The following is a 26,745-nucleotide window of genomic DNA, read 5'->3' on the forward strand; positions in this document are numbered from 1 at the left end:
TAAAAAGAATTCAGAGCCCTTCCCTATGGAAGAAAGAGGGGCTGAGCGAAGCTTGTGGCAAGATGACGCTGTCGCAGGCGTTCAGCTTCGTTTGCCCTACACTTAGGGTAGGCGGCTCTTCGCTGACGTTTGGCCTCAACATCGCGCTCCCGCAACTCGGGGTCCGCAACTCTGGGTTTTGCCTGGGCTTCGGAAGCCCTCACGCTAGAATCGCCACGTCGACGACGAGCCCTTTCCCGAGCGAGTTCGCGGCGGCGTTGGTCAAACGCAGCCTGCTCCTCGGCGGAACGCACCACGCGGGGCCTTCCCATCCGGCACCGACACTGATCTGAGGCGAGGGAAGCCCGATGGAGCGCGCGCCAACCCCATTTCCTACCTTTTCGCTCCCCGCGACACACCAAACGACCCTGAATGCGTCACGTGATCCGGCGCCGGCGCAGCTTTTCCCGCACTTGCGCTTTCTATCTTTCCTTCCTTTGTCTTTATTTCTTGTCCCTGGCTCATACCCGCATATCCAATGTGGGTATGAGCCATAGTAGCTTTAGCGTAGGACAATTGAACTGCAGTCCGAAATGAGTCCGCCGGTACGTGCTCCAAAAGTGTGGTTATTTCAGTGATACGGATCGGAAGCAGCAGCTTAACGTAACAATTTTTATTTTATTTTATCTTCGCACAATTAAAGAAAACTACTTCCTTACGAGTTTTTTGTGTAGAGTTGTTTGTGAGGAAAATACGCGTACTGAATGCTACGTGTGGTTTTACGTGCAACATGTCGCATGACGTCGACATGCATAAGGCGCAGAAGGAACAACGACGCGTACGAGGCAAAAATAAAGCAACGGCGGTTTTCTCCTCTCAGATCCGGCGTCCTCTACATTTCTACGCTACTTTCCAACCGAGCCTTCGTCGACAGATGGCCTCCGAGGATCAGGAAGTGCACACGCGTCGGATCTCGGACGCCACATCCAGCCGCTGCTGGTTTCTCGCTGGGCTACCAGACGTCGCACCGGTCCCGCGTCCGGTTGCGCCAGTCGGGGCATCCGAATGCCTCTGCGAACTCGGACGAACGGCGGGCCATCACGTTGCAGCGGTGGTGCAGAGGTTGCGAAGCCGCGCTGTGGTCGTCGGCGCAGAAGAGCAGGCAGCGGCTCATGAAGAACAACCGGCCACGGCTACCACGCTGCGCCTGGGACATCGAGCGACGGCGGCCGTCCTGGGCGGCCGCTTTTCGGAATGCCCGCAGCAGTGCGTGCACCCCGACGGACACGCTCGGCGCACCGGCCGTGACGCCGGCCGACGTCCCCTTGCACGACAACCTGCAGTGCAATGGCGGCAGATACGCCATATCTAAAGCGTTAGATAGGCCCCGTACGTCAGGGACGTCGGAATGGAACGATAAAGTTTGTCAACGTGCACTCGGATAGGAGTGCGCCATATGGGCGAGAATGAAAATCCCTCATCTTCAAAACGACATCGGTGATCAATTTCGGTTTGAACGAGTAACTAGATTTTGCAGATTAACTAGAATTCGCCCTGCTCTTTTGATGATTGCGTTATAAACGTGGAATCTAAGCGAATTTTAACGCGACAGCGTTAAGGGCCCCGTGTCGCAGAAAATCCGGCGTCGGCGTCGGCGTGCGATGTCGGCATCCGTGGAGGAAAAAATAATCCACAACCACCCCGACCGCGTGCGTAGGCCCTCTGCGTGGCGCAAGGTGTTCGTGCAGGACAAAATCATTCCGAACCAGCCCGACCGCGCAGGCCCTTCGTCGTGGTGCAAGGTGTTAGTAAACAAAAATTGAATTTCTCACAGTGAAATCCGCCAGAAAAATGGTAAAGTACAAATTAGGCACAACCTACAGACATGGTGGCGTCGGACTGTTATTTGAATGGACGAGAAAACATAATTCTGTTACGAGGAAACTCAAACACAAACCTCTTTTGCCAGCATTTCTACCATAACAACACCCGCTCACTCTGGGAGCCTACTTGCGAAAATCTTATCCAGATGTCGCTGGCATCCTAGGCAGGTCAAATTAGGACTTCGCCTGCCAAATGCGTTTTGGACACGCGCGCGCGTCGGGACAATAGCAAACAATTATTAACATAATGAAAAAGGTCCCAATGCCTTCACATTTTAATATAATACGACTTATATTGCCCCTAGTAAAACGTCTTCCCAGCAATTCATTTCTGTTTAAAAGTGAAGTCGACTTTAAGGGCATCGGTGTAAGCTTGGTCTTTGTAAGCTGGCTTTCCCACGTTCTGTGTTGCAGTGAATGAAGCCTACTTGCCGGATGCAAACGATGCGATGCGAACGGGTCCCGACTGTTAAAGGCGAAGCTTAAGCGTCCTCCAATATTTTGATTCTAAGTAGCACGTTTCGTTAGTTCATAAGCCAGCGACACCAAACAAACAAATAGAGGTTGAAGAGGGGATGCGGGCATTGCTTATAGAGATATCGAACGTTGAAACTTGAGAAAAGTATTCGTAAGTGTTGCTTGCCATGACCTAGCCCAACTGCATTCGCTAACATAATATGCCCAACATCTCATTCGGCTGGAACGTGCCCTGACGATCCTTTCTAGTGTATGAATGTTCTTGCGAATACGAGCCCAGATTCGCGTGCACTCAGTAGTGATGTAATATCAGCTTTAATTGAAACGCAATCAAGTGGAAAGCGTTCTGACGTTTCCCTGTTCGCAGTGTCTGCAGCAGTGGCCAGATTCAAGCCAAGAAGCGTACGTTTGCGACCTACACAATGCTTAGCTAGAAACCACCTACGGAGAGATTTTTCCCTCTCATACACGTGCAAATTACGCGTAACGGGCGTTCCGGTTACTTCTGTTTTGATTGTGCTTACAATGGTGATACTAGTCGTACCATTACCTTATGGAGATAATTTCACTGTACCACGAAGCACCATCTACTTAAGTGCGTCAACAAACGGACGTTTGTAGCCAACCTCAGCACTACATTTGAACTTCATGTAACGAACACGGATACTCCGAATTATTGGCTATAACGAGGTAAACATAAAATATTTGGCGCCGCTATAACGACAAATATCGGATATAACGAAGGCATCTAACTGTCCGATGCGACTTTGTTACAACAAGGTTCGGCTATGTTTACGCAGTACTGAATACCTTTCGACGAACTGCTTCACATTGCGCTGGCTCCAAGCATCCCGGTCATCGCCGACGTGCCTGATGTTGATTTCGTCCATGGTGGCCCGCGTCATGACCCTCAGCAGCACCGAACCCAGGAGTCCGTAGTTGACCTCCGGCAGGCTCCGCGCTTCGAACAGGGGCGGAAGCATGGACGCCGCCGGCAGGGCTACCCTGTTTTGCGAGGCCACGTACGTTGGCTCAGTCTGGGGCTGCTCGACGAATGCGAACCGCGTGTCCGCGTCATCGTCGTGCAGGGACTCCAGGAACCGGCGCATGCGCTCCTGTCTCGAGGCCAAGTAATCAGCCGCGAAGACGCCCGTTGCGGACGGGTATCCGCGGTAGAACCTGGAGACAGGACGGAACACGGTGTCCTTTTAAGGGAACTCACTGAGGAAGCGAATGTGAATCCTTTTGAACTACCAAATCATTCTTTCGAAAGTTCGCTGCGTTCAATAGGCAGAAATGAGTTGCTCTATCGCTACTGCAGAAAATGAAATTGTAACCCCGGTCCCATTTTTTTTTTATTTCACGCCTAAACTTCTTCACTGGTACGTCAGTGTGATGTCAACAACAACCAGGCCTCAACCTTACATTCCGCGGTACCTAAATCCATTTCTTGAAGTGCATGCTCCAAGAGATGGCGGAACGCGCCTGTGAGTTGCGTAACAGGCTCCGGTCAGTCAAAAAATCAGCAAGGGTGTGTTTAGGACAAAATGATTATCCCCTAGTGTTTTATTATTGCGATAGCAATTATATGGACACTTAAACCGGATTTCTGCCGTCGGCGTCGCCGTCGCCGTCGCCGTGAGGTTCCCTATAGATAAAATCTTCGCCGCGTGCCGTATGCCCGAGCGGAAGCGTGCGGGGACGCGCGCTATCACGGAGAGCGAACGCACTCAATCTCCCACGCGCAAGCAAGGAAGCGGGAAGCCAGCGCCGGAGGGAGCGGGGGGGGGGGGGGGGGGGGGGCGCACTTCCACTGTGCCAACAACCGCGCTCGTCGCTCGCTCGCACCGTCTCTTATCGCCACACGGCTCTGACCTTTATGCGCCGCGTGCATTCGCCGCTCAGTTTCCGTTGAAGCGATAGACCGCACGTACCTTCGCCGCTGCGGCGTATCCGCTTGCTGCCAGAGTTTTGACGGTCGTTGTCTGCAGTCATTCAGTGTGATCTATTCATGTTTGTTTGTGCGTGCTCACACCACGCTTGTTCATTCAGTTAGTAATAGTCGGGCCACATTTTCCAACGCACGCTACACATGCAAGGCTGCCCGGATCGGCAGTGCAGCGCTAGAGGTGTGTCCCTTCGCACGCGCTGCCCACGGGAAGCGCTTCTCATCAACACCACCGTTTCACACGCGCCTTCTCGTCGTCATCGAGTCTCTCTTCATGTCGGTCTACTTACGCCGCAGCACACCTGCTTACTTAATCAGCTCATGTTTACTACAATTCATATTGGTATACCAAAGCCGCTCACCTTACTTCGTATGACATTGCTGTGTTGCTATCGCATTCATTGCTTCGCCCTTAGGGCGAAACTGTGACATTTTTTTAAATATTTGTTAACCATAACCATTACCTAACCTTCACACCGCTTCTCTTTGTCTATTTCTTCCACTTCGTGTATCTTTTTTTATGCTTTCTGAACCATTTTCTACCCTCTTATCACTCCATTATACCTTCTCGTACATTCGGTGTTAAACATGGGTGACACGGTATATGGGCCGCCAAACGGCACTGCACGTGATGGACTATAGATGGGAGACCAACCTGTCCAATCCAATCCATTGGTCCAGGCGAGGCGCGTATCCCAACATCCAACGCATGCGACGCACTCTATTCTTCAGGTCCTCCCGGAAGCCGCGGGGTAGCCAACGGGAGCCGTCGATGCTCGCGATCAACTCGCGAACGACGCCGCCGATCATGGTTTTCACCTGGGCCAGCCTCGTGGCCGTTAGGGCCGAGAAGAGGTACGGCGCGCGTACCACGTGACCATAGTCGTCCGAGGTCAGTGTGACGCACCGCGACGCCTTCCTCGGCGTCGGCGTGCTCACGTTTACCAGGCGCCGGCACGCCTCCCATGCGACGTAGAGCGCGCGCCCGGCGTCGCTGACGCCCTCTCGCGACCGCATGTCGTTGAAGGAGGTCGCGGCGTTGGAGCCGACGTCGAGCTCGAAGCCGGCCATGAAGGCTCCCGAGGAATGCGCCTCCAGCGACGTCTTCCAGCTCTCCTCGACGGAGTCGTCGTAGTCTGGAGCTTCGTCTCCGGGCAGCGCCTCCTTGAACGTGTAAAGGGTTCGCACCCTTACTAAATGTAATGAGGCCGAAAATCGTGTATAAAACTAACACGCGAACTTGCTCCCTACGCGCCGAACAACGCAGTGTTTTCACGGCTTTATCGAGTGCTGCTCTCAAAGATTCCCTGTGCTTCGCTACACCCTACTTTCTTAAAGCGCAACAATGACAACACTTCCTTCCCAACCTTTGCCCGTCGTGTTATTAAGGCGAAAGCCTTTTAAAAATGTCCCATCGTTCAGTCGACCTTCAACGTCCTTGATCAAAAACCATGTCGTCGAAGTGAAATCGTACACGATGACGACTCGGTGTACTAACTCACTACACCACCCCCGGCACCGTGCCTTACCTATATGCAAATGCTCAAGCAACAATTGTGATGGTGCGCGGGTCACCGTCGTCGCCGTTTTAGTTAAGATATAGTTTAATTCAGACACTCGAACCAACGACCTTCGGTGCGAGTCAAACCCTCGAGCTTACGTGGGAGTCGAACACAACGCCTTTGGCGTTAAGGCGAAGTTAATTAAGGCGCAGTTAATATAGAGTTAATTAAGGCACTCGAGCCCAGGACTTTTGGTGGGAGTCGCGCTCTAGACCTTTGGTGGGAGTCGAACCCACGACCTTTGATGTTAATTAGGGTGAGGTTAATGAAGGCACAGTTAATTAGGGTGGCGCCAATTAGGGCGCTCGAACCCGCGACCTTTGGGCGGAAAAAGCACGTAATAAGAAGTAGCAAGGCATTCGAATGAGAATGTCGGGTAATTTAATGAAGATCTCCTGAGCGCGCAGGCTTTCGCCTTCACCCTCATTGGCGTATGCTAAAGTGACTGTCAATTTTTTTTTTTCAATACGTTTGCCAGCAGCGCGACTCCAAATTCCCAGAACGTTTCCTTCGTAAGCGCTCGAATAGTGACACTTCCGAATCAATTTGAATATGAAAATTTCAGGAAAAGAACCTCCGAATATTGAATTCAATGTTATATTTCCCAACACAGTGAAATATAATGTTTTTGTAGAATCCTCTTGGCAAAAAATATCAACTTATTTATTATTTAATTAGAGACGTGCCTTATTTACGTGGGGAGGATTCACAGGCATACTTAAAAGCAGGAAATGCGGTTCGCAAATGACCATCCAGTCAACTGAGGATCATTTAAATGAAAAGAAATTGCTGTCAGTTGAGTGTTGCATCATAACAACGATTGAAATAAAAAAAAGAGGAGGGGCGGGGGGGGGGGGGGGGGGGGGGGGGGGGCAGCATACCGCCAGACGCACGTAGAGTGTTTAGTTGGTTCAGTGAGAGAAGCGTGATATTACAGCATCAGACATGACTTAAAGGGGTGGAAACATGCGGCGCCAATGGGCAAGACACTGTTGTCTAAATTGAGACAATTCGCATATAGGCTGCCTATAGATGAGACACTTATAATGCACTACTGATGTTTATTCAACTGAAGCTATCTGGCTCCAGTGAGATCACTGATGGACTCGTGCGCATGCGCAGTAACAGCACCTCCACTATTGCAGAATCGTTCGGAACAGTCCTCACGTCCATCGTTTTCTCTCATTTGGGACTCAAGTAAGAGTTGTTATTCCTTACATATTCGAAAGAAACGAATACTCTAATTTCTAGTAGTGAATTGTCGAATCTAATACGAATCGAAAAGCAAATACTATGCGATTCGTATTCGAAATTTTGAAGGTTCGCACAAACAGTAAGACTATGTTTAGCATCAGGATTGGTTGGCATTTGTTACCCTTAACAATTCTATAGTTGGAGAGCGTTTTCAGGAATAAGGGACGACGTTCATACTCGGAGAAACGCCCCGCTGTGCAGTAAACTAAATTAAGTCCTTTGAGAACAAACCTACCGCGTAGGCTGGCTACCACCGGCGTTAAGTCCCCCCCCCCCCCCCCTTTTTTTTTTTTCTTTTTGCGTCCACTTTCACTTCCCTTTACCCTGTAATTTCTGCATTTCGATTGAAAGAAAAGAAATGTCCTCTGTGTTTCCCTTGGTTTCATTCATCTGTACGCTTCATGCTGTTGTGACTAACCAAAACCAGGACCCTCTGCTTTCCTTCTCCTTAACGGCTTATCGAAGTAATTTAAGTGGATCAGACCTACTGACCGACGGTGCCTCGAGTGAGGCGCGTGCATTATGTACTACAAGGAACCTATTCGGCGACGATCTACTTCGGCGATATTATCGCCACGGCCACGCCTTAGCCGTCAGGTGCGCGCTGGTTGGCTGGTTGAGCAAAATCGGATGAGTTAGGTGTCCAACCAGCCAATCAGCGCGCGCCTACTGGCCAAGGCACGGCCAAGGTATCGCCGGAAGGGATCGTCACAGAATGCGTCCCCCGGAGGTGCCCCACTTCTCATAACCTCCCCAAACACTACTTTTCTGTCCACACACACACACACACACACGCGCACACGCACACGCACACGCACACGCACACGCACACGCACACGCACACACACACACACACACACACACACACACACACACACACACACACACACACACATCTGCGTGCTAGCGACGTTTCAAATAGTGCTTGCTTTCTACAAACGTGAATCTCAGGCGTATTCAAGCACAGACGAGTACCTTGGCGAGGAGTCTGTCTTCCAAATACCAGATTCGGCGGGCCAGCTCCTTAACACGATGTTTGCCGACGCCGCAGGACATGAGCGCGTCCTGTGCCAGAGGGCCGTGCTCCTTCGTGTCCGTCATGGCGACGCGTCTCCTTTTCCAGTCGACGAACTCAGGCGTTGGCGACGACTCGGACGAAGCGGACTCCGCGCTCGGGGAAGGCGTCCACTCGCAGTTCGAAGAACAGCCTGAGGTCGTAGCGCAGGAGCAGCTCGACCGTCTTGTCCAGGAAGTCGGGCGACGCAGCGCCGCCGTCGTCGTCCACCGAAAGTTGCAGGTCGTTGTGCTTGAAGAAGGCCGCGAGGGCTCTCACGTTGTCGGGGTTCTCGGGGTCCTGCGACGTGCGTTTGGGGATCGAAAAAGTCAACTGGGGCGAAATTCACAGAAGCATGGATGGTATATCGCTACGCGAAAAGCTGGGAGTTAAAGCTTGAGTCCAGGCGTCCCTGTTTGTAACAGGAGCCCCTGTTTGTAATACAAACAGCGACGTCAAATATATATATATATATATATATATATATATATATATATATATATATGCTATAATGAAATTGAAGAAATCACTGCTAATACATGTTTCCGGAAGTGACGGAGAAGGTAGGATGGGCCTGAGCCAATCCGGCCATGTCTGCTCGCTGCTTTACACGAATTGAGCCCGCTGCATGCTGCTGCACGTTCAAGATGATTTACACGTTTAAAGACACCAAAAAAATTTTCATTGCGACAGCTCCTAGCGCGCCGCGTGTACTTCTGGGATTGACATATTATTGACATACAATACCAACCGTATTATCCACCTATTCCTGTATCTGTGCGGCACATCGCTAGGGAGCTAGGTGTCCCTGTCGTTTCCTGCGGTGCAATCGGAATGCTGTTGATTAAACATCTGTGTATTCCATGGCCGTTCGGCTTTGCCACAATTGCTTTGGTTGCATCTGCCATTTGTTTTTAGAAAATTCATCTCAAGTGAGATTCCGTTGCAGTTGGCCTTTAAGTCTGCCGCTGCATCGAGAGTAAAAATCTGACCAAGAAAGCAGGGACCAAGATACCCAAACAAGGCAAAGGCATCGGAGGAAGATGGAGGCTTCAAGTTATCAACAGCTAGTAAGATGGAACCAACGTGTGGACAGCGGGAATTATCTTGACAAGAGATACCTGCCCTGGAGGTGGAGTATACATATAGTCTCCTTGTAGAAACGACAAGGGGCCTTGAAGCCAACAAGGAAACTTGTCCTAACAAGAACGCTTGCCCCGACGAGAAAAAGCGCCCTTGTTGAAACGATGGTTCTAGCCTCGGGCATACATTGTTCACTCACTGAGCAACCGAGAAGGAAACACACTCAAAACGAGAACTCCAAAAGAATCGAGGGCTGGGTGCTTTGGAGCACTTTAGGGAACTGCTAGCAGCGCAAAAGAGATGTAGTAGCAGAACCTGTGTCGCGTCTTGCACGTCTTTCGTTCCTCACACGTTACGGCTGGGTTCTATATGTGGACGAGTTGAGTTTGTCGTCTTCGTCGTATGTGTCCTTCACACGTCCGTGAATACTCATCGCGGGGAATCAAATTCAACGGCGGCCTGCTTCTGAGCACAACCTCAAAGGTGAAGACATGTATACGGGTCTCATACGGGCCTCCTTGGTCACATCCGATGCCGTCTCCAAGATCACTCAATCCGGTAGTTACCGTATCCGCGATTCCTAGAGCAGAGGTTTAAACTTGCAGCAGGGCGCCGTAGACAGGCATGAAGTGAAGGGGACATGTTCCCTTGTCCGCTTCGCATGTCCCATTCTCATGACAAGGAGACACCATTCGCTTCTGTGCAGTCTATTCCCCTCAGATCCAGCCAAATCCTAGTGGCGCAATGCCTTTTCAAGGAAGTTTTTGCCATCAACCGATTTCTTACGGACGTGATTTTCCTGAACAGACAGCATATGACACATGCTCACAGCCGCACATTTATGCGCGCAAAGAAAGAAGTTGTTTCTTCAGTTTTGAGCATTTTTCTTCCTTTTGTGCCTAAACGTATTGACAGACGTTTAATGTCCCCTGGCGGTTCGTTTTCATCCGGGATTGCCTGTGTCGTCTTGTGAAATTTAAAATGAACTGCGCAATCATTTTCCGATGCCTGTGATGACACAGCGGTATACATGTCTCACACAAAGCGGCAACGTTTCTAAAAAAGTTCGGTCGCAAAATAATTTCACAATTTAAGTATGGTGCCGCTTTCATCTAGCTTCACGTTAGTTTATAATATCTTCGCATGTCGTTTCTGTTTTAATTCTAGGAAAGGGTGGAAGCCGGTGTCCACGGAGGGTGGACACTGGGAAGCACGAGGATATATGTGACGCTCTTTTGCAAATCTAAATCGCAGCTGTAGTATAGGCTTTGGTATCAGCACTCCACGCATACCGCGACCATGCACGACCGGTAGTAGGCGGCCGCCTTGCGCAGGGACAAGTGCTTCGCGACCAGTCCGGAAGATGAGCTGATGGCGCCGCGGAAGGAGGCCACCACCGCGTCGGCGACGTCATCGGCCGCTCGCTCCTGCAGCGGTCGTCCCCTGAGCTCGCCGTTGTCGTACCCGGAGCACACGTGCGCGCGCAGGTCTCGGCACGGGTCGGCGCTGTCGTCCACCGACTCCCTGAGCAGCCGGGACGCCAAGCCGATCTCGACGTCGTGGCGACGGTTGACCGGAATCGCCGCCTTCGCGGCCTTCGTCGACTTGATCGTCTGCGCAAGGTGTGCAAATCAGGCGATGCATCCACTGGTATATGTGCAAAAATGGATAAATGAATAGAAAGAGAAAGAAAGAAAGAAGAAGCAAAGAAAGAAAGAAGCAAAGAAAGAAAGAAGAAAGAAAGAAAGAAAGAAAGAAAGAAAGAAAGAAAGAAAGAAAGAAAGAAAGAAAGAAAGAAAGAAAAAACTGGCAGAATGAATCAATGAATGAAAGAATCAATGAATGATGAAGGAGAACTTGTTGGAACACTGTCTTCCACTTCACGTGCTCCTGTATTTCCACCATAGCAAATGGGAAGGTTGAGAAGCGTAAAAAAATGTTTTAATTCGATACTAATTTTGCTCTCGAAATACCGGGCCTGCCGTCATCGACCTTATGGTGACGCCATGGCAAAGAGCGAAAGTTGCTGACGTTTTATACAGCTATAAGGCCAAGTGTGGCGACCCTGCTCAATAGAAAAATTAAACGACTGTGTTGCCTGCAATTCTTCTAGCTGTGCGGGCAGCCCCTGCCATCCAGAAAAAGAGCAAGCTTGCGTAGTAAGGACTGCACGTGCAAAGTAAGGACTGCACGTGCAGGCTTGACATAAGAAACATCAGAGTGCATTAATTCATCTTAGGTTGTCAATGCGATTCCTTTTTTTTCAAGGTGCCTAAGACGATGTACAAGGCGATGAAGGGTGACAGGGCACGGCGCTTGTGTGCTGTCTCCCTTCTTCTTGACCATTGTTTTAGGCATTTGAAGATAGATATTGGGGGCTTGAATGATGTACTGGGCAGTCGTCGCTTCGGTTAAGGAACCGACTTAGTAACTGATATCTCTTTGGGGGCTAACCTTAACAGATCGGTGATCTGGGCCTTGACGATACAGCCACGACCCCCTCCCCCGTTAAAAAAAAATTATAGTGACGTTTCACTTCGTGAACGCGGGTGAAGCGCCAGCGGGCGCTATAGCGCAAACGAAACTACCGGCCTTCGGTGCGCCTAGACTCTCCGCATCGCAGATCGCTTTCAAGGTAGGGCTCGCGCGGCCGCGCCGTACGCAGCAGCCGGCGGAGTAGAACGCCCTTCGCGGCTTCAAACATCCCATCGCCGACTTCACTGGCGGGCCACTTACGCGTGCGCGTAAAAACCTAAGCGAAACGAGACCCACCTTCGTGGCGTTTCGATACAGACGCGGCTGCCTGGTCTTCGCCGATGCATTAGCGGCTTCGCTGGCGACGACGCCCGCGCCGCCGACGACCCCACCGGATACGGCTGGCCTTGGCAGTGCGCGGCCGTGCGCCGATAGCACGGAACCGAGCAGCAGCACCAGTAAGGTCGCGACTCCGACGATGAGCGTGCACACGGCGGCCCTGGCGAACAGGCTGTCGTCGCCGTAGTACGAGGACACCGAGAACGTCTTGTACTTGGACATGGCGAATCAGAGATGCGAGAGCTGCCTTTTGCGACGATTACGACGATGCTCAAATATCTACACGCACCCACAACGGGTATTTGTCAAGAGGCGCGTGGTAGAGTGAAAAGGAAGAAGTTGCGGCGAAACGAATCTATCATATTTCAAAAATAAAAATTCCGGCAGAGCCCATCCCACGATGAGTATAGACGTTATAATGCGATTGGGTATTGAAATAATGTAGCGACACTCCGTATTTCCACCGCAGAAGCGCGTCATGTACGATTCGTGTATGCAGCCGGAGATCGCCCCCTCGCGCTTCCTTCTGGAACCGCTGCACTAACTAGCGGCGCCGCTTATTTATTGAGACGAGATTGTTCGGACAGTATATGGCGCGGATTTCATTCCGGCCAGCAGAGCATAAATCTTAGTGTTTTATTTTATGTAATTGAAGAGCGCCATCGAAGAGGTTCATTGAAGACCAGCACATACTAAGTGACACAGAACCACTTAATTGGAGGTCCGGCGAGGACGCCAACTCGTCGCGCGACCGGCTATAGTCCCAAGTCGGGACAGGCAGGTCTAGCCCATCGGTGCGGTCGCGGGCACGCCGCACAGTCAGGATTTGCTTGTCTAGAGCGGGGCTACGCAGAAGCGAGTCCCACTCCTCCTTGCTGAACTTGGGGTATCTCTACCCGCACTCCCAGAGCATGTGTGCTGGAGCTGAGGTCTGCCCGCAGGACGGGAAGGCGTCGTCGCGATATACGTGCCACCCGGCCTGTGCTGGTCTTCGATGAACCTTGTGGTCGCCGTTTCGCGGTGCTCCACCGGGAGTCACCTATAGACAACCCCGTGGGTTCGAGGATCCGAGCCCGTCAGGGGGACGGTCAGCTCAGCCGGGTGTGTTGCGTGTGCCCTAAGCGGACACTCCTTCGGTCTCCACTGGGAGCGAGACTGAGTGCCCCAAGGAGAAGGCCCAGAGTGCAACGAAGGCGTTTGTTGGACGAGAACCTTGGCGTTGACTAACTGTTACACACTATCGGCGCGGTGCGCATAAGCCAACGCTCCCGCAAATCAAGGGCGGCACGACAGCACCAAAGAACGCTGGAACACGCCGCTGTACGGGAGGATGGCTCCCAACGACCGTGCTACCAGGACACCGTTCCTTCAGCTCGGTATCGTCTTCGTGTTCGCCTACCTTGCTGAACTCCTCGTCCCAAGCTCATCGGGTCCCGACCATGAAGCTCACCTGCGCGCCCTTTTCCACCGACTTGGTGATTACGGTCTCGTCATTAATCCGAAAAAGTGCCTCTTCGGCGTCGCTACAATCGAGTTCTTAGGCGACCTTGTCACCCCATAAGGTATCCGGCCTCTCACCATTGAAGTGAAGGCTATTCAAGACTGTCCACCCCCGACTTCACTAAAGAGACTCAGAGAATTGTTGGGCCTACTGAACCTTCATCGCCACTTTCTTCCAAAGTGTGCCACTTTCCTGAAGCCTCTCACCGACCCACTATCTATCGAAAAAGATCTGGCTTCGCCATTTGACTGGACTGAGGACGCTGCATCTGCCTTCGCTACTGCCAAAAAGGCTCCGGCAGACGCCACCATGCTCATACATCCCGTTCCTGATGCAGACGACCATCGCTGGGCGCGAACCTGCCTTCAATGCCAGCGTGTTAAAGTTCACCGCCATACCGTCACGTCTAACTCCCCATTTCGGCCTCGAGACGCTAGGTTTTCCCACTTCCACCTCGACATTGTCGGCCCTCTTGCGTCATCACGTGGGGCCTGTTACCTGCTCACATGCATGTGGATCGCTTCACCCGATGGCCAGAGGCGTTTACCATTACTGACATTACGGCAGAGACAGTTGTTACGGCTTTCATGAGCGGCTGGGTGTCGCGTTTAGGATGCCCTTCTGTCGTCACCACCGACCGAGGCCGCCAGTTTCAATCGGCCCAATTCACCGCGCTTGCCAACATCCAAGGCGTTGACACAGCCATACGACCAGCTACCCTCCTTCCACGAATGGCATGCATGGTGGAACGACTTCATCGACAACTGACGGCTGCCCTCACCACTTATTAGCCAATGGAACGTTAGCTCGTCCACCTTCCGTTTGTCCTTCTGGGCATCCGATCAGCACTGAAGGCTGACCTAGGTTGCTCTTCGGCTGAAGTCGTCTACGGCGTTCCCCTGCGCCTTCCCGGAGAATTCTTAGCTCCATCGTCGCCACCTTGCACCCATGATGCATGCTTCTACCTACACCCGGGAGCTGCGCACCACATTTCGTGACCTTGCCCCTGTAATTCCTGCTGACCGACATCCCCGGTCGGTAGTTGTCAGCCAGGATATGGATTCCTGCAGCCATGTCTTCGTTCGGGGTAACCACGTGCGTCCACCCGTCACCCCGGCCTACGATTGGCCATTCCGCGCGTACTACATCGTACGTCTAAGACGTTCATGCTCGACATTAACGGCCGCGAAGACGTCGTGGCTACCGATCTACTTAAACCGGCCTACGTCACCGCACTTGCGCCCGCGGTCCCTTCACCCAACTTGGCCTCCATCCCTTCGTCACTCTGGGCGGTCGCATCTCAGCACGTTCACTGGGCGGCTCCTCTGGCTTCTGCTCTACGGGGGGGAAAGAGCTGTAACGCACCTTGCCTCGGGCCCGGGCCGCCGGCTACAACTCGCTCCGCATGCAGCGCCAGTCAAGGGAGAGGAAGTGAGCTCCCGGCCACGCAGCGTGTGCAGTACGAAATCCAACGCGGTCGGAGCTGGGGTCTTCCTCGCATTAGCTCCGACAACCTCTTTAACAAAACACGGCAAAGCTTGCACTGAAATTCGTTTCCTAACGAAGATAGTTGCACCTGTGCTTGCAACCGTGAGGCGTGTAGGTCAACTCAGCAAATTACGATTAAATACAGCCCATCCAGTAACTATCGAGACAATGATTTCCGATGCCTTGTTCATGAATGCAAGAATTTTCTGCCAGAGAAAGCTACAGAAGTATTGTTTGAGTGCACTGAGCGCTTTACTCGACCAGAAAACACGAAGTAATATTGTAATCATTATCAATTATCAGTACTCCTAAGTTCCAAGCTTTCGTGCGGTATCACAGTTCATCAAGCGGCAGGCACGTTTTGAAGGGTACACCGGGGCTTCACCGCCATCGGCGAATCGGCCGGACAGCGGAACACCGACGCAAAATCTCCCGCGTAGATCATTGCCGCGTTAATTTCGTGCACGGCTTCCGGAGTTGTTTCCAACGGACACCGGTAGTAGACGCCCAGGGAATAGAAAAGCTCTCCGTGCGACATTCGCATCAGACTCCACGCCGGCCGCACCGTGTCCCAGTCGGGTCGACTGAAGGCCTTCAACACGGAGGACAAACCCAGAGCGAGGGTGTCCGATACGCTCACACTACTGCCATTATCCTCGTCGTGGAAACAAGAGTGGAGACGTTGGATCCTGGCCTTGGTCTTCGGCAACCACAAATCGTTGTTGAGGACCTCATACCAAATAGTCTGCGCCAGCCACCAGCCGAGCGCCGCCATGTTAGGTATCTCCGCGCTCGTCGCTGAACCAGCGCGCACAAGGTCATATAGAACGGGAGGAATGTAAAGGGCACGGGAAAGGCTTTGCGATTTAGTACGCTCCTGGCGCTCTCTTCGGACGTAGAAATCGTAGGAGCGACCTTTCAGCAGATTTTCGGCAAAGACAAGTCTGGGTTTTGGTACCGAGATGGTGGTTCGGCTCGCGTCCGTGGGGAGTTCCAGAAACAGCTTTTCGAAGAGGTCTCCGAGTCCTCCAGCGTCTTCGGCATCAAAGATGGGGTTCGTGCGGCAGTCCCGGTACACGGCGTCTCTTACGGCTATGAATATGCTATGCAAACGTTTGTCCTTTTCGGGAGTTATCAAGAGTTGGGCAGTGAACATGTCCCAGAGTTCCTTATCCTGCTGTACGCTACTGTTGCAGATCTGAAACATGTGGCGCCATGAGTCGTTGTGCGAGGAGTAGAACTGCTGCATCCCACTTGCGACGCTGTGCAAGAGCAGGTAGGCCGCCTTGGCACCGTCAGCTCCGTGATGGTCGGTGTCCATGTAGAAGTCGAGGACAGCTCGCACTCTTGCGACGCCCTTCACATGGATGCGAGTATTCTCGGTGATGGTATAGCCGACAACATTTAGGCCGGATCGCAAGCCGTCCACGTTCCAAACCGTTTTGTTGAAGTCGTCGACGCTACCGTAGAACGAGGTCTTTTCGCGAACCGAGAGAAAGCGGCTGCATATGTTAGCGGTTAGCTGAACCACTTGGTCCGGCGTAACCGAAGCGTTGGCTGTGTCTGCTACCGCGTTGACGGAAGAGGTAAGAACCATAGGAGGCAAATCTTCGACTGTACAGAGAGCAGCGATACTCAGCTCCACGACGGAAATCTTCGGTTCGTAAGCGACCTTAATTATGGACGAAAGCCTGTACTTGAGCGACACTGTTGCGGCATAGGCGAAGACGTTCCGATAATCCGGTTTGCCGAGAAACTGGCTTGTTGACCTTGCCAGGGCTCTGGCTAATTCCGAGACAAATTTTTCCTTGTGCGGTATGGTCTCGATGCAAGACTTGTAGTAGGTCGTGAGGAACTCTATAGTGTCAGCTGATCGCAGGCCGTGCGGCACGACGCCCGTGACCATGACGTGCTCGAGCTCGGACTGGCTGACCACTCGCTTCCAGAGCTCGTACCTGATCACGTCGGTGCAGACCCGTGCGTAGAAGTCCTTGCAGGGGTCGAGGCTGGTGTTGAGGAAACGAGACACCTTCCAAGCGTCTTCCGGACAGCAGAAGGAACCTTCACCGGCTGCGCTGGACTCTCGAAGTTTGCTCTTGCGGCTTCCCGAGAACACAGCGAGGGATACGACGGCCACGACCACCACCACCACGAGAGCCGCAATGATCACGGCGAAGTGCAAATGGTAGCGAGAGCGCCTCACGTAACTGCTCATCGCGGGGAGGCCGAAGGTCCTCGACCAAGAGGGCGAGCTGGTCGGATCGGCCATAATGTCCGTAGAGAGCTTCTGACAAAAAATTTCCGGGCCACTCTGAGAACCGGTACGCTGTCAACGTGTTCGTCTTCTTCGCTGCAGCTGAAAGGTTCGTGCTTGCGCGTGCACACCACTGGATTAGATTTCGATTGAATTTTTTGGCTCACCACTTCTCAATATTGTCATTCCATTCTCGACTTTTCTTATCTACAATGTAAATGAAGGACGTCGTTCAAGAAATGTTCCGGAAAAATATTATGGCTGGTCTCCAGAGCACCCTAAATATTCGATGATAGTAGCTTTCTCAAGCGGTGTGAGGGTGACCCTCACGCAACCCCTTTTAGTCTCGCGCGTTCCCCGCAAGCCTTGGCCACGCGCAAGAAGCCAGTCGACTAATCCGTCATTGTGGAAGCTGCCTACTTGTTCAGGTCGCTCGCTCTCCATTGTTGTACGTAAACTGTTTTGGCATTTATTTCAATCCCAGCCTGAAGTTCCGCCCCAAGTCCAGCATGACATCAAATCGACGACGACGACAGCGATAACTGATTAACCGAATGAAGTATTGATTTTCGATCGGATGTCTCATTGGCCTGATACGTGGAATGGGTAAAGGAAGAAAATGTGTCGGGAGGCCGCTTTTAGGGAGTGCAAGTCGCGCGGAGAGGAGCGGGATCTACAACCCGTATAACAGCCCGGATCCCCTGGCAACAGCCCGGGAGAGATTCCAAGACGGCGCGAACGTCCTCTAGGCCGCCCACCAGTATACGACGAACGCGTCGTATACTACGGCGCGTCTTCCATGTCGAGGCTCTGTCTGCGTGCCGCTTCGTCTGCCGCAGATTCCGACTATCACAACAACACTGCCAACAACTGTCATGGATGCTCTTACACGTTTCTCGGCGCTAGCACGCACCGACGAGCCATGCATCGCGGCCGCGTCGCTAGATGGCGCCGAGTGTTCTTGGGGAAGCGCGAAAGAGGAATCCCGCTGCAGTACACGCCTCGTACTTAACTCATTTTGGGCGGTGGCGATACGTTGGGCCGCTATATTGATTCAATGCTAAACGCATTACCGTCAACAATCATCGTGAGGTGCTTTCTGCCAAATGTTTTCGACATGGTAAGAAAATATTGCTGATCTGTCGTAGAGGCTGATGGGAACATGTGAGCCAAATATTACTTCGCTGTTTGCAGCAGGGCATTTTGAATCTCGTGTCAAGAAACAGTGAAATATCGCTTCCTCCCGCTTCCGCAATGTCGCCGTGTAGCGTCATCGAAAGCATTCTCAGTTGTGCGTAATAAATAAACTTTAGGTAAATAAATGACACACACACACCACACACACACACACACACACACACACACACACACATATATATATATATATATATATATATATATATATATATATACGAGAAGAAAGGAAAACCAGGTGCTGACTTTATTCGTCAGATCAAAAGCCAACAATGGCCTTTGTGCCATTGTTGGTTTCTAAGGATTATATATATATATATATATATATATATATATATATATATATATATATATATATATACTTACGATCTCAAAAAGACAGAAATATCATGTCATATTTGCACTACGCGTGGCCTGCGAGCTGGCAGCGGCGCGCTGCGTAAAACGTAAAACGTGGTGGCTGCGTAAGTCTACCGCAGCCACCACGGGATGCCGCGACGAGTCCTTTCGCCTCTGCAACACAGAACTTTCGGTCACGGCCATGGAGGAAAGAAACAACTGAGAGGCCTTGACATCACTTTTTGTGAAGAGAGATAGAGAGTGGTTGTGAAGAGGAAGAGGCAGTATTTTCTGCAGCCCTTTAGAGAGCGCGACTCAGCGCCTTCGGGAAGGGGAGGCGTATACAGTAAAAGCTCGATGATACGAATCTCACGGGGTCACGAAAAATATTCGTATTAGCCGGAATTCGTATCATCGAAACACAATTAAAACTACTGTCGAATCTCGATAATTCGAACTCGAAGGGGCCCGAAAATTTGTTCGAATTAAAAGGACGTATTTTTGAAGTATTCGTGCATCATAGCACGATGCACGAACGGTGCGAGTCTTGAAATATCGCGGCGCGCAAGCGCATAGCAAGCGCGGGCCACGAAACTGCCCACGCCGGTTAACGGTCGCTTCCCGATAACGGCAGAAAACGAAGATTCAGGGAGCGAGCGGGCGGCGTCGGCACACGGGTGCGCGCGGAGACCGTCGAAGGTGAGGGAGGAGGGCGGCAGGGAAGCTGATTTGGCCGCGTCAACTCCGCCGCTTCGGTGGCTCCCCTCGCCCTCCCTCTCAACTCCCTCGTAGCTCTCTTGCCTTCGACTCCGTGCGCGCCCGCCGCCGTGCTGGCGCCAGCTTATTTTAGCCGCCCCCTGAAGTTTCGTTTTCTGCCGTTATCGAGAAGCGAGCGTTTGCGGGCGTGGCAGTTTCGTTGGCCCGACTGTGCCTCCGCCGCTGCTTCCCTCTGCGCTGCTGCCGCAGCGTGCAAGGTCAACATGTGACTAGAAAATAGAGAGGGGTTCACTGCCATTTTATCCGCGTGGCTGAGACGTCGGCACTATTGTGTGCTAGAATACGGTTGTCTAGAACACTCTAGTCGGCACGTACACGCTTGTTCCGGCGCGATGCAGAAACGGCGACCTTGCAATTTGAGAAAGGGGAAAATCCGCCGCGTGTTTTTTTTTTTTTTTCCCCGTTCCTTCGCGCGCGGCATTGAGGGGTCTCTCCTGAGCTTTTGCTCTATGGCGGTGTCGGAGCAATGCCGGTCGGAGGCGCCGCCGCGTGATTTGGCGCGCTGCTAAGAGCATTGTCGGTGCGCGGTATGTTCGAAATAAGCGCGTTCGAATTCGCTTGCTTCGCGTTGACGTTGAACGAAAGCACATTTTTCATGATAGTCTCGCTGTGCAACAATTGTGCTCAGTGTTGACGTTGCGAGGCCTAGCTCCTTAGCCAACTCCGTCCGCTTCCTCTTGGGATCCTCATCGACCTTTCGAAGAATGTCTAATTTCTCTTTAAGGGAGAGTGCTTTCCGCTTGCGAGACATAGCTCGCTGCGACTAGGCAAAATGGCGCAAACACGAAGAACGCGGCCCGAAGCGCAGCAGCCACTCCATCTAACGGCTCGCAGAAAAGGAGGAGAAGTACAAAAGCACCAAAAGCAAAAGCGCCACCGCTTACTCTTCGCGCCCAGTCGCGGAGTCCGCGCTGTCCGGCGCTGCGCCTCCGCACCAAAAGAGAAGGAGAGAAAGCGCGTGACTGCGCGCTGTTCTCTTTCGCGGCCGTCGGTGGGGCGGCGTTTATTCGTATCAACCGACGCAGGCTGAAAATCGATTCGTAACAACCGTTCTCTAGCACGTTGCAAAGTAATGGGGCTCGGCCGGGACCACAGAAAAATTCCTATCATCCGGAAATTCGTATTAGCCGTGATCGCATCATCGAGCTTTTACTGTATAAAGAAGAAAAGAGAGAAGGTCGAGGCGATTACACAGCCCTCGACTGTCAGCGGCAGCCAGGTGGCGCACTCACAATTTAAGCGTCAGCCTCGTGTGCATTAGGAACGTGAGAAGGTGCCTGAAGGCGGAGCCGTGGTGCCGGCCGGGAAACAGCAGCTGCGATGTCGAGACCGTAGGGAGTTCTAGGCGTTGGAATAACACGTAGAGAAACCCTCTCTCTTTGAAGCAGGTGGGGCAGAAACCAAATAGATGGTCGATTGTTTCCTCCTCACCGCATGCTGAGCAGGCTGGGGATGGAGCCAGGCCTTTGCTGTACCTCCGGGAAGCCGTCCAGGAGCAGCCGATCCGGAGGCGCAGCAGGAGAGACCACTCTTGCCTTGTGAGCCGCGATGAGAAAGTGGACGGGGAGGGCGACCGCTGGCAACGCGCCGATCCGGGTGGAGTGCCATTAGGTGCCGCTGCTACGTGTGCCTTGCATAGTCGAAGGCCGTTACTGCGGTGCTGACTGGTACAGTGGCATGGTGTGCTGCCTTTGCCAGGGCGTCAGCCTCCTCGTTGCCCTGGACGCCGAAGTGAGAGGGAAGCCACTGCAGCGACAGCTTCAAGCCACTTGAAACAAGGGCGTGAAGCTTTTATGCCAGCAGGGCAACGTCAAGGCCGGCGGTCTCCCGTCGATGAAGAGCCAGGAGCGTCGTTCGTGAGTCTCATAGGATCACAACCGGTGAATCCGGGGGGTCCTCCGCCAGCAGGTCCGCAGCCACATAGAGGCCAGCCACCTCAGCAGCGATGGAGCTTGCTGCGAAAGGCAGCCGGCCCACTTGCGAGCGCTGAAGGGCAGGGATCACGCAGGAGGCTGTGAAGGATCCGCAGTCTGCATGGACGGAACCATCCTTGTAGATGTGGAGGTGTCCGTCCAGCTGGACCTCCAGCAGCAACGCCGACGCCTGGTACAAGGCGCCGGATGGGGACCGCCTTCTCGTGAGGCCCTCCAGCGTAGTACACACCTCCAATGGCTGATGGTGCTGAGCAGAGTAATTGAGGTTCGGGGTAGCGCCCTCAACCAACCCTACGTGAGCGGGAAACCAGTGGATCGAATGATGCGTGAGAACATCCGGACTCGAGACGCTAAGAAGACGAGCAGCTTGTTCAGCGATGCGACCCTTCTGAAAAGCCCTAACTGCCGTGTTGGAATCGCTATAGATCTCGGAACCACGACCGTCCAGCAGGGCGAGGGCGATGGCCGCTTGCTCGGCGAGTTCGGGGTCTGAAGTGCGAATCGAACCGCTATTGGAAATCTTGCTGCTGGAGTCGACCACGAGGACGGCAAAGGTCTTCCCATCGCTGTACTCCGCGGCACCGACGAAGCTTGCTCTGATATCTTGTTGCGTGATCTGTTTGAGGATCGCTACTGCTCTGGCCTTGTGGCTGCCCTCGACGTCTCTGGGCATGAGGGCCACTTCGAACTTGTCTCGAATGCACCTAGGGATCGGGGTACTGACCTTCGAGGATCCCGCAGGCCGGTAACCCAGATCTTAGAGGATGCTTCCTAGGTGAACTTGTCTGTGGCGCGAAATGCTTTTTGTGAAAAGGGGACAGAAGAGAAGAGACAGTGAAGCGCCAAAGTGTTGGCGCTTCACTGTGCCAACACTGTCACGAAGACAGTGTTGGCACTTCACTGTCTCTTCTCTTCTGTCCCCTTTTCACAAAATGCATTTCGCGCCACAGACAAGTTCACCTAGGAAATATAAGCACTAACTTGCCCAAGAAGTCCCTTAGAGGATGCGTTTACCTGCCACTGTAGTTGTGAGGCGAGCGAGTCGCGCGTTCTTGGGCTTCGGCAATCTCCTCGGCGGTGTTGTGTACCCCCAGCTTGAGGACATCTTCGGTATGGGTCCTAATGGGTAGCCCGAGAGCCCTTTTGACTACTTTGCGCAAGAGAGCGTTGAGCTTGTCTCGCTCCGCTCTGAGCCAGTTGTGCATAGAAATCATGTACGTGAAGTGACATTGCACAAAGGCGTTGATCAACCTGAGGCGATTGGCTTCCTTCATGCCTGGGTGTCTGTTTGCGATTCTGCGAACGAGGCGGAAAACGTTGTCCGAACTTGCGATGATCTTGCGGAGAGCCGTTCGTTCCCGCCGTTGAATTCGACAAACATGCCCAGGACCCGAATGACGTCGACCCTTGGTATCACCTCCCCGTCACAAGTGCGAAGACTGATGCTGCTTTCGGAGACTGGCTTCCAATCTTTGGGTCTGCCTCCCTGCTCTTTTCTGTAAAGCGGAAGGTCCGACTTGGCGGGGGAGCATCAAGTCCGGTGGGGCGGATATACTCCTCGATCACGTCGATGGCCTCCTGCATGGCTTCTTCGACTCTGTCCTCGCAGCAGCCGGAGCACCACATGGTGATGTCGTCGGCGTAGATGGTGTGTTTGACCTCCTCGACGCGTGCCAACCTCTTGGAAAGACAAATCATACAGATGTTAAACAGTGTAGCGGAGATGACGGTGCGCTGAGGAGTGCCCCGTTTTCCGAGGGGCACATCTTCAGAGCGGAAGTCTCCAATACGAAGCTTTGCCTTCCTGTCCATTAGAAAAGAGCTGACGTAGCTGTGGAATCTGGAACCGAGACCCAGGTCCGAAATAGTCTTGACGATGACGCTGTGGAGCACGTTGTTGAAAGCCTTCTCGAGGTCCAGACCGAGCAGAGCCTTGAGGTCTCTGGAACGGCCGTCCACGATCTGATGCTTGATTAGTTTCATTGCATCCTGCGTCGAGAGTCCAGATTCGTCCACACTATTTTACTAGCGCGCGGAGGGGGTAGGGCTTATCCTCGGTTTTTTTCCTTCCTCCCGGGTCGGGAGGAAGGAAGGTCATTCGGGTCCTGGGCATGTTTACCTTTGTGCCCCTGCCATCAAATTACTGCGACCGACTCGAAATCCAGCGACTCAACCGCAGGATTTATCCTCCCCCTCACAAAAATCTCAGCACTGAAGAGGCCTCAGACTTATCCAAACAAACACATTCCCAAACCTACACAGATACAGCAAAATATACCCACAAACATATCGCGGCATCTGCCCCTGGTGCGGCGACACACGCCCTACACTCTTTCACATCTCGTGGGGGTGCGGGGGCAAACCTCAACATTTAAAGACGCCTAACACGTCATTTGAGCGGTGGGAGGTACAGCTGACCGGCGATACCCTGGCGGGACAACAAGCTCTCGTCCAGCAAGTACGTCGAGCAGCCATGGCCAGTGGAGTCCTGGAATGAGGACACCACCCACTCGTCCTCAAGATCAACGATCTGAATGGTCTAAATAAATGTTTTTCTCTCTCTCTCTCTCTCTCTCCCGGGTCGGGGCTTTGCCCTCTTGGCTTCTCTAGGCTTCTCCGCTGTGTAGCTTTCAGCGTGGTAGCGGAGACGAAAAGAGAGAGACAGCCTGGTATCGCTGCGGTAACTCCACTTTTAATTGAAGGATAAAAAAAAATTGCGGCATGAGATCGGTGAGACGAAGGTGACGCCATTCTATGATTAGCTAGGAAAGCTTTTCACTGACCCTTCAAAAGGATCTGAATAAGGTCCCATCGTCCTTCCCCTCCCGCCATCTGCCTCTCCACATTACGGCTCATGTCTGCGCCGGCGCCTGACGGCCTACCCCGCTGCCTACCCCGCTCCATGTGCGTCCCGACACCACAGACACAGAGACATCTAACATCCCAGCGTTACAAATTACCTCCATACTTGGCTCCTTCATTTGCCGACCCCTTCTTCACTTCACTATTGCCGAATTCTTCTCTTGCCTGTGGTTCACGCGGGTCCCATACGACACGGATTGTGGGCAGTGGGTGTCACTGGTGTGGTACTGTGATAGTTGGTTGCAACGTGGATCGATGACACCTGGGTGGATGTGCGAATACACTAGGGGTCACACAAAGGTGCGGGTCTGGAGGCGACGACAGGTGGTCCACGGTGCTGCCTGTGCGGTGACGTTGCCTCGCTGAACCGCATCCTCTGGGGCTGCCCAGAGGATCCCCAGCCCGCCGACCTCATCTCGCCACCCCCCACCGAGAAACAATGGGAGGCCCTTCTCTCCAGCACCGACAGACACGGGTCCTGGCACGAGCTGAATACGTCATCGTGAAGCACAGCATAGCAGCCTAAGTAGCTTAATCTCCCTTACCCCTCACCCCTTCGAATAATAAACTTCTCGCTGGCTCACTTGGTTGCAACGTTACTATATTACCTTGTTCGTAGTGGGTAGTGTTGTAGTGTGCAGTGGGTAATGAGCTTGTGTTTACTATACACGACACCCATCGACGGGCGCTAGGAGAGTAGGGGCTGGAGTGGGAGGCAAGAAAACCTCTTTCAAAAATCCAGCAGAAATTTTGAGAATTGTCTAAGGCGTAAGGATTCCTTGGCTTTGCTGCTACTTCGCTGTTGCTTACTTATTTCGCGATATTATATGCATGTCTACCCATCGCTACCAATCATATCTACTATAACACTATTATAACGATTACGTGTTACCTTGACCAATTATGCATTTACTTTGCAAACATAAGTATTCACAGGACAGACAGATTTTGCTGGGCTACTAGCCAAATAATGCTTACGCATTGAAATTCGTTCCCTAACGAAGATAGTTGCACCTGTGCTTGCAACCGTGAGGATTGTAGGTCAACTCAACAAATTACGATAACATTCAGCCCATCCATTACCTATCGAGTCAATGATTTCAGATGCCTTGTTCATGAATGAAAGAATTTTCTGCCAGAGAAAGCTGCAGAAGCATTGTTTGAGCCCACTGAGCGCGTTACTCGACTAGAAAACACGAAGTAATATTGCAATCATTATCATTTATCAGTGCTCGTAAATTCTAGACTTTCGTGCGGTATCACAGTTCATCAAGCGGCAGGCACGTTTTGAAAAGAACACCGGGGCTTCACCGCCATCGGCGAATCAGCCGGACAGCGGAACACCGACGCAAAGTCTTCAGCGTAGATCATTGCTGTGGTAATTGCACACACAGCTTCAGGAGCTGTTTCCAACGGACATCGGTAGTAGACGCCCAGGGAATAGAACAGCTCTCCGTGCGACATTCGCATCAGACTCCACGCCGGCCGCACCGTGTCCCAGTCGGGACGACTGAAGGCCTTGAGCACGGAGGACAAACCTAGAGCGAGGGTGCCCGATTCGTTCGCACTACTGCCATATTCCTCGTGGTTGAAACAAGAGCGGAGACGTTGGATCCTGGCCTTGGTCTTCGGCAACCACAAATCGCTGTTGAGGACCTCATACCAAATAATCTCCGCCAGCCACCAGCCGAGCCCCGCCATGTTAGGTATCTCCGCGCTCGTCGCCGAACTGGCGCGCACAACGTCATATAAAACGGGGCTAATGTAAAGGTCCCTGGAAAAGCTTTGCGATTGAGGGCGCTGCTGGCGCTCCCTTCGAACGTAGAAATCGTAGGAGCGACCTTTCAGCAGATTTTCGGCAAAGACAAGTGTGGCTTTTGGTACCGAGATGGTGGCTCGGCTCGCGTCTATGACGAGATCCAGGGACAGCTTTCCGAAGAGGTCTCCGAGTCGTCCAGCGTCTTCGGCATCAAAGATGGGGTTCGTGCTGCAGTCCTGGTACACGGCGTCTCTTACGGCTGTGAATATGTTATGCAACCGTTTGTCCTTTTCGGGAGTTATCAAGAGTTTGGCAGTGAACATGTCCCAGAGTTCCTTATCCTGCTGTACGCTACTGTTGCAGATCTGAAACATGTGGCGCCATGAGTCGTTGTGCGAGGAGTAGAACTGCTGCATCCCACTTGCGACGCTGTGCAAGAGCAGGTAGGCCGCCTTGGCACCGTCAGCTCCGTGATGGTCGGTGTCCGTGTAGAAGTTGAGGACAGCCCGCACTCCTGCGACATCCTCTACACGGATGCGAGTCTTCTCGGTCATGGTGATGCCGACAACATCGCAAGCCATCG

General features: G+C 52.6%; 1 protein-coding gene across 1 annotated transcript; it reads right to left on the bottom strand.

The window, feature by feature from the left end:
* Nucleotides 1-991: 991 nt before the first annotated feature.
* Nucleotides 992-8,204, bottom strand: LOC119431564 (neprilysin). Its single transcript, XM_037699043.1, has 4 exons — nt 8,079-8,204; nt 4,943-5,451; nt 3,150-3,518; nt 992-1,316 (listed from the first exon to the last, which is right to left on the bottom strand). The coding sequence occupies exons 1-4, from the start codon at nt 8,202-8,204 to the stop codon at nt 992-994; spliced, it is 1,329 nt and encodes a 442-aa protein (XP_037554971.1).
* Between the last annotated feature and the right edge of the window lie 18,541 nt (nt 8,205-26,745).

The sequence above is a fragment of the Dermacentor silvarum genome, chromosome 10 (genome assembly GCF_013339745.2).
Source record: "Dermacentor silvarum isolate Dsil-2018 chromosome 10, BIME_Dsil_1.4, whole genome shotgun sequence".
NCBI classification, from domain to species: domain Eukaryota; kingdom Metazoa; phylum Arthropoda; class Arachnida; order Ixodida; family Ixodidae; genus Dermacentor; species Dermacentor silvarum.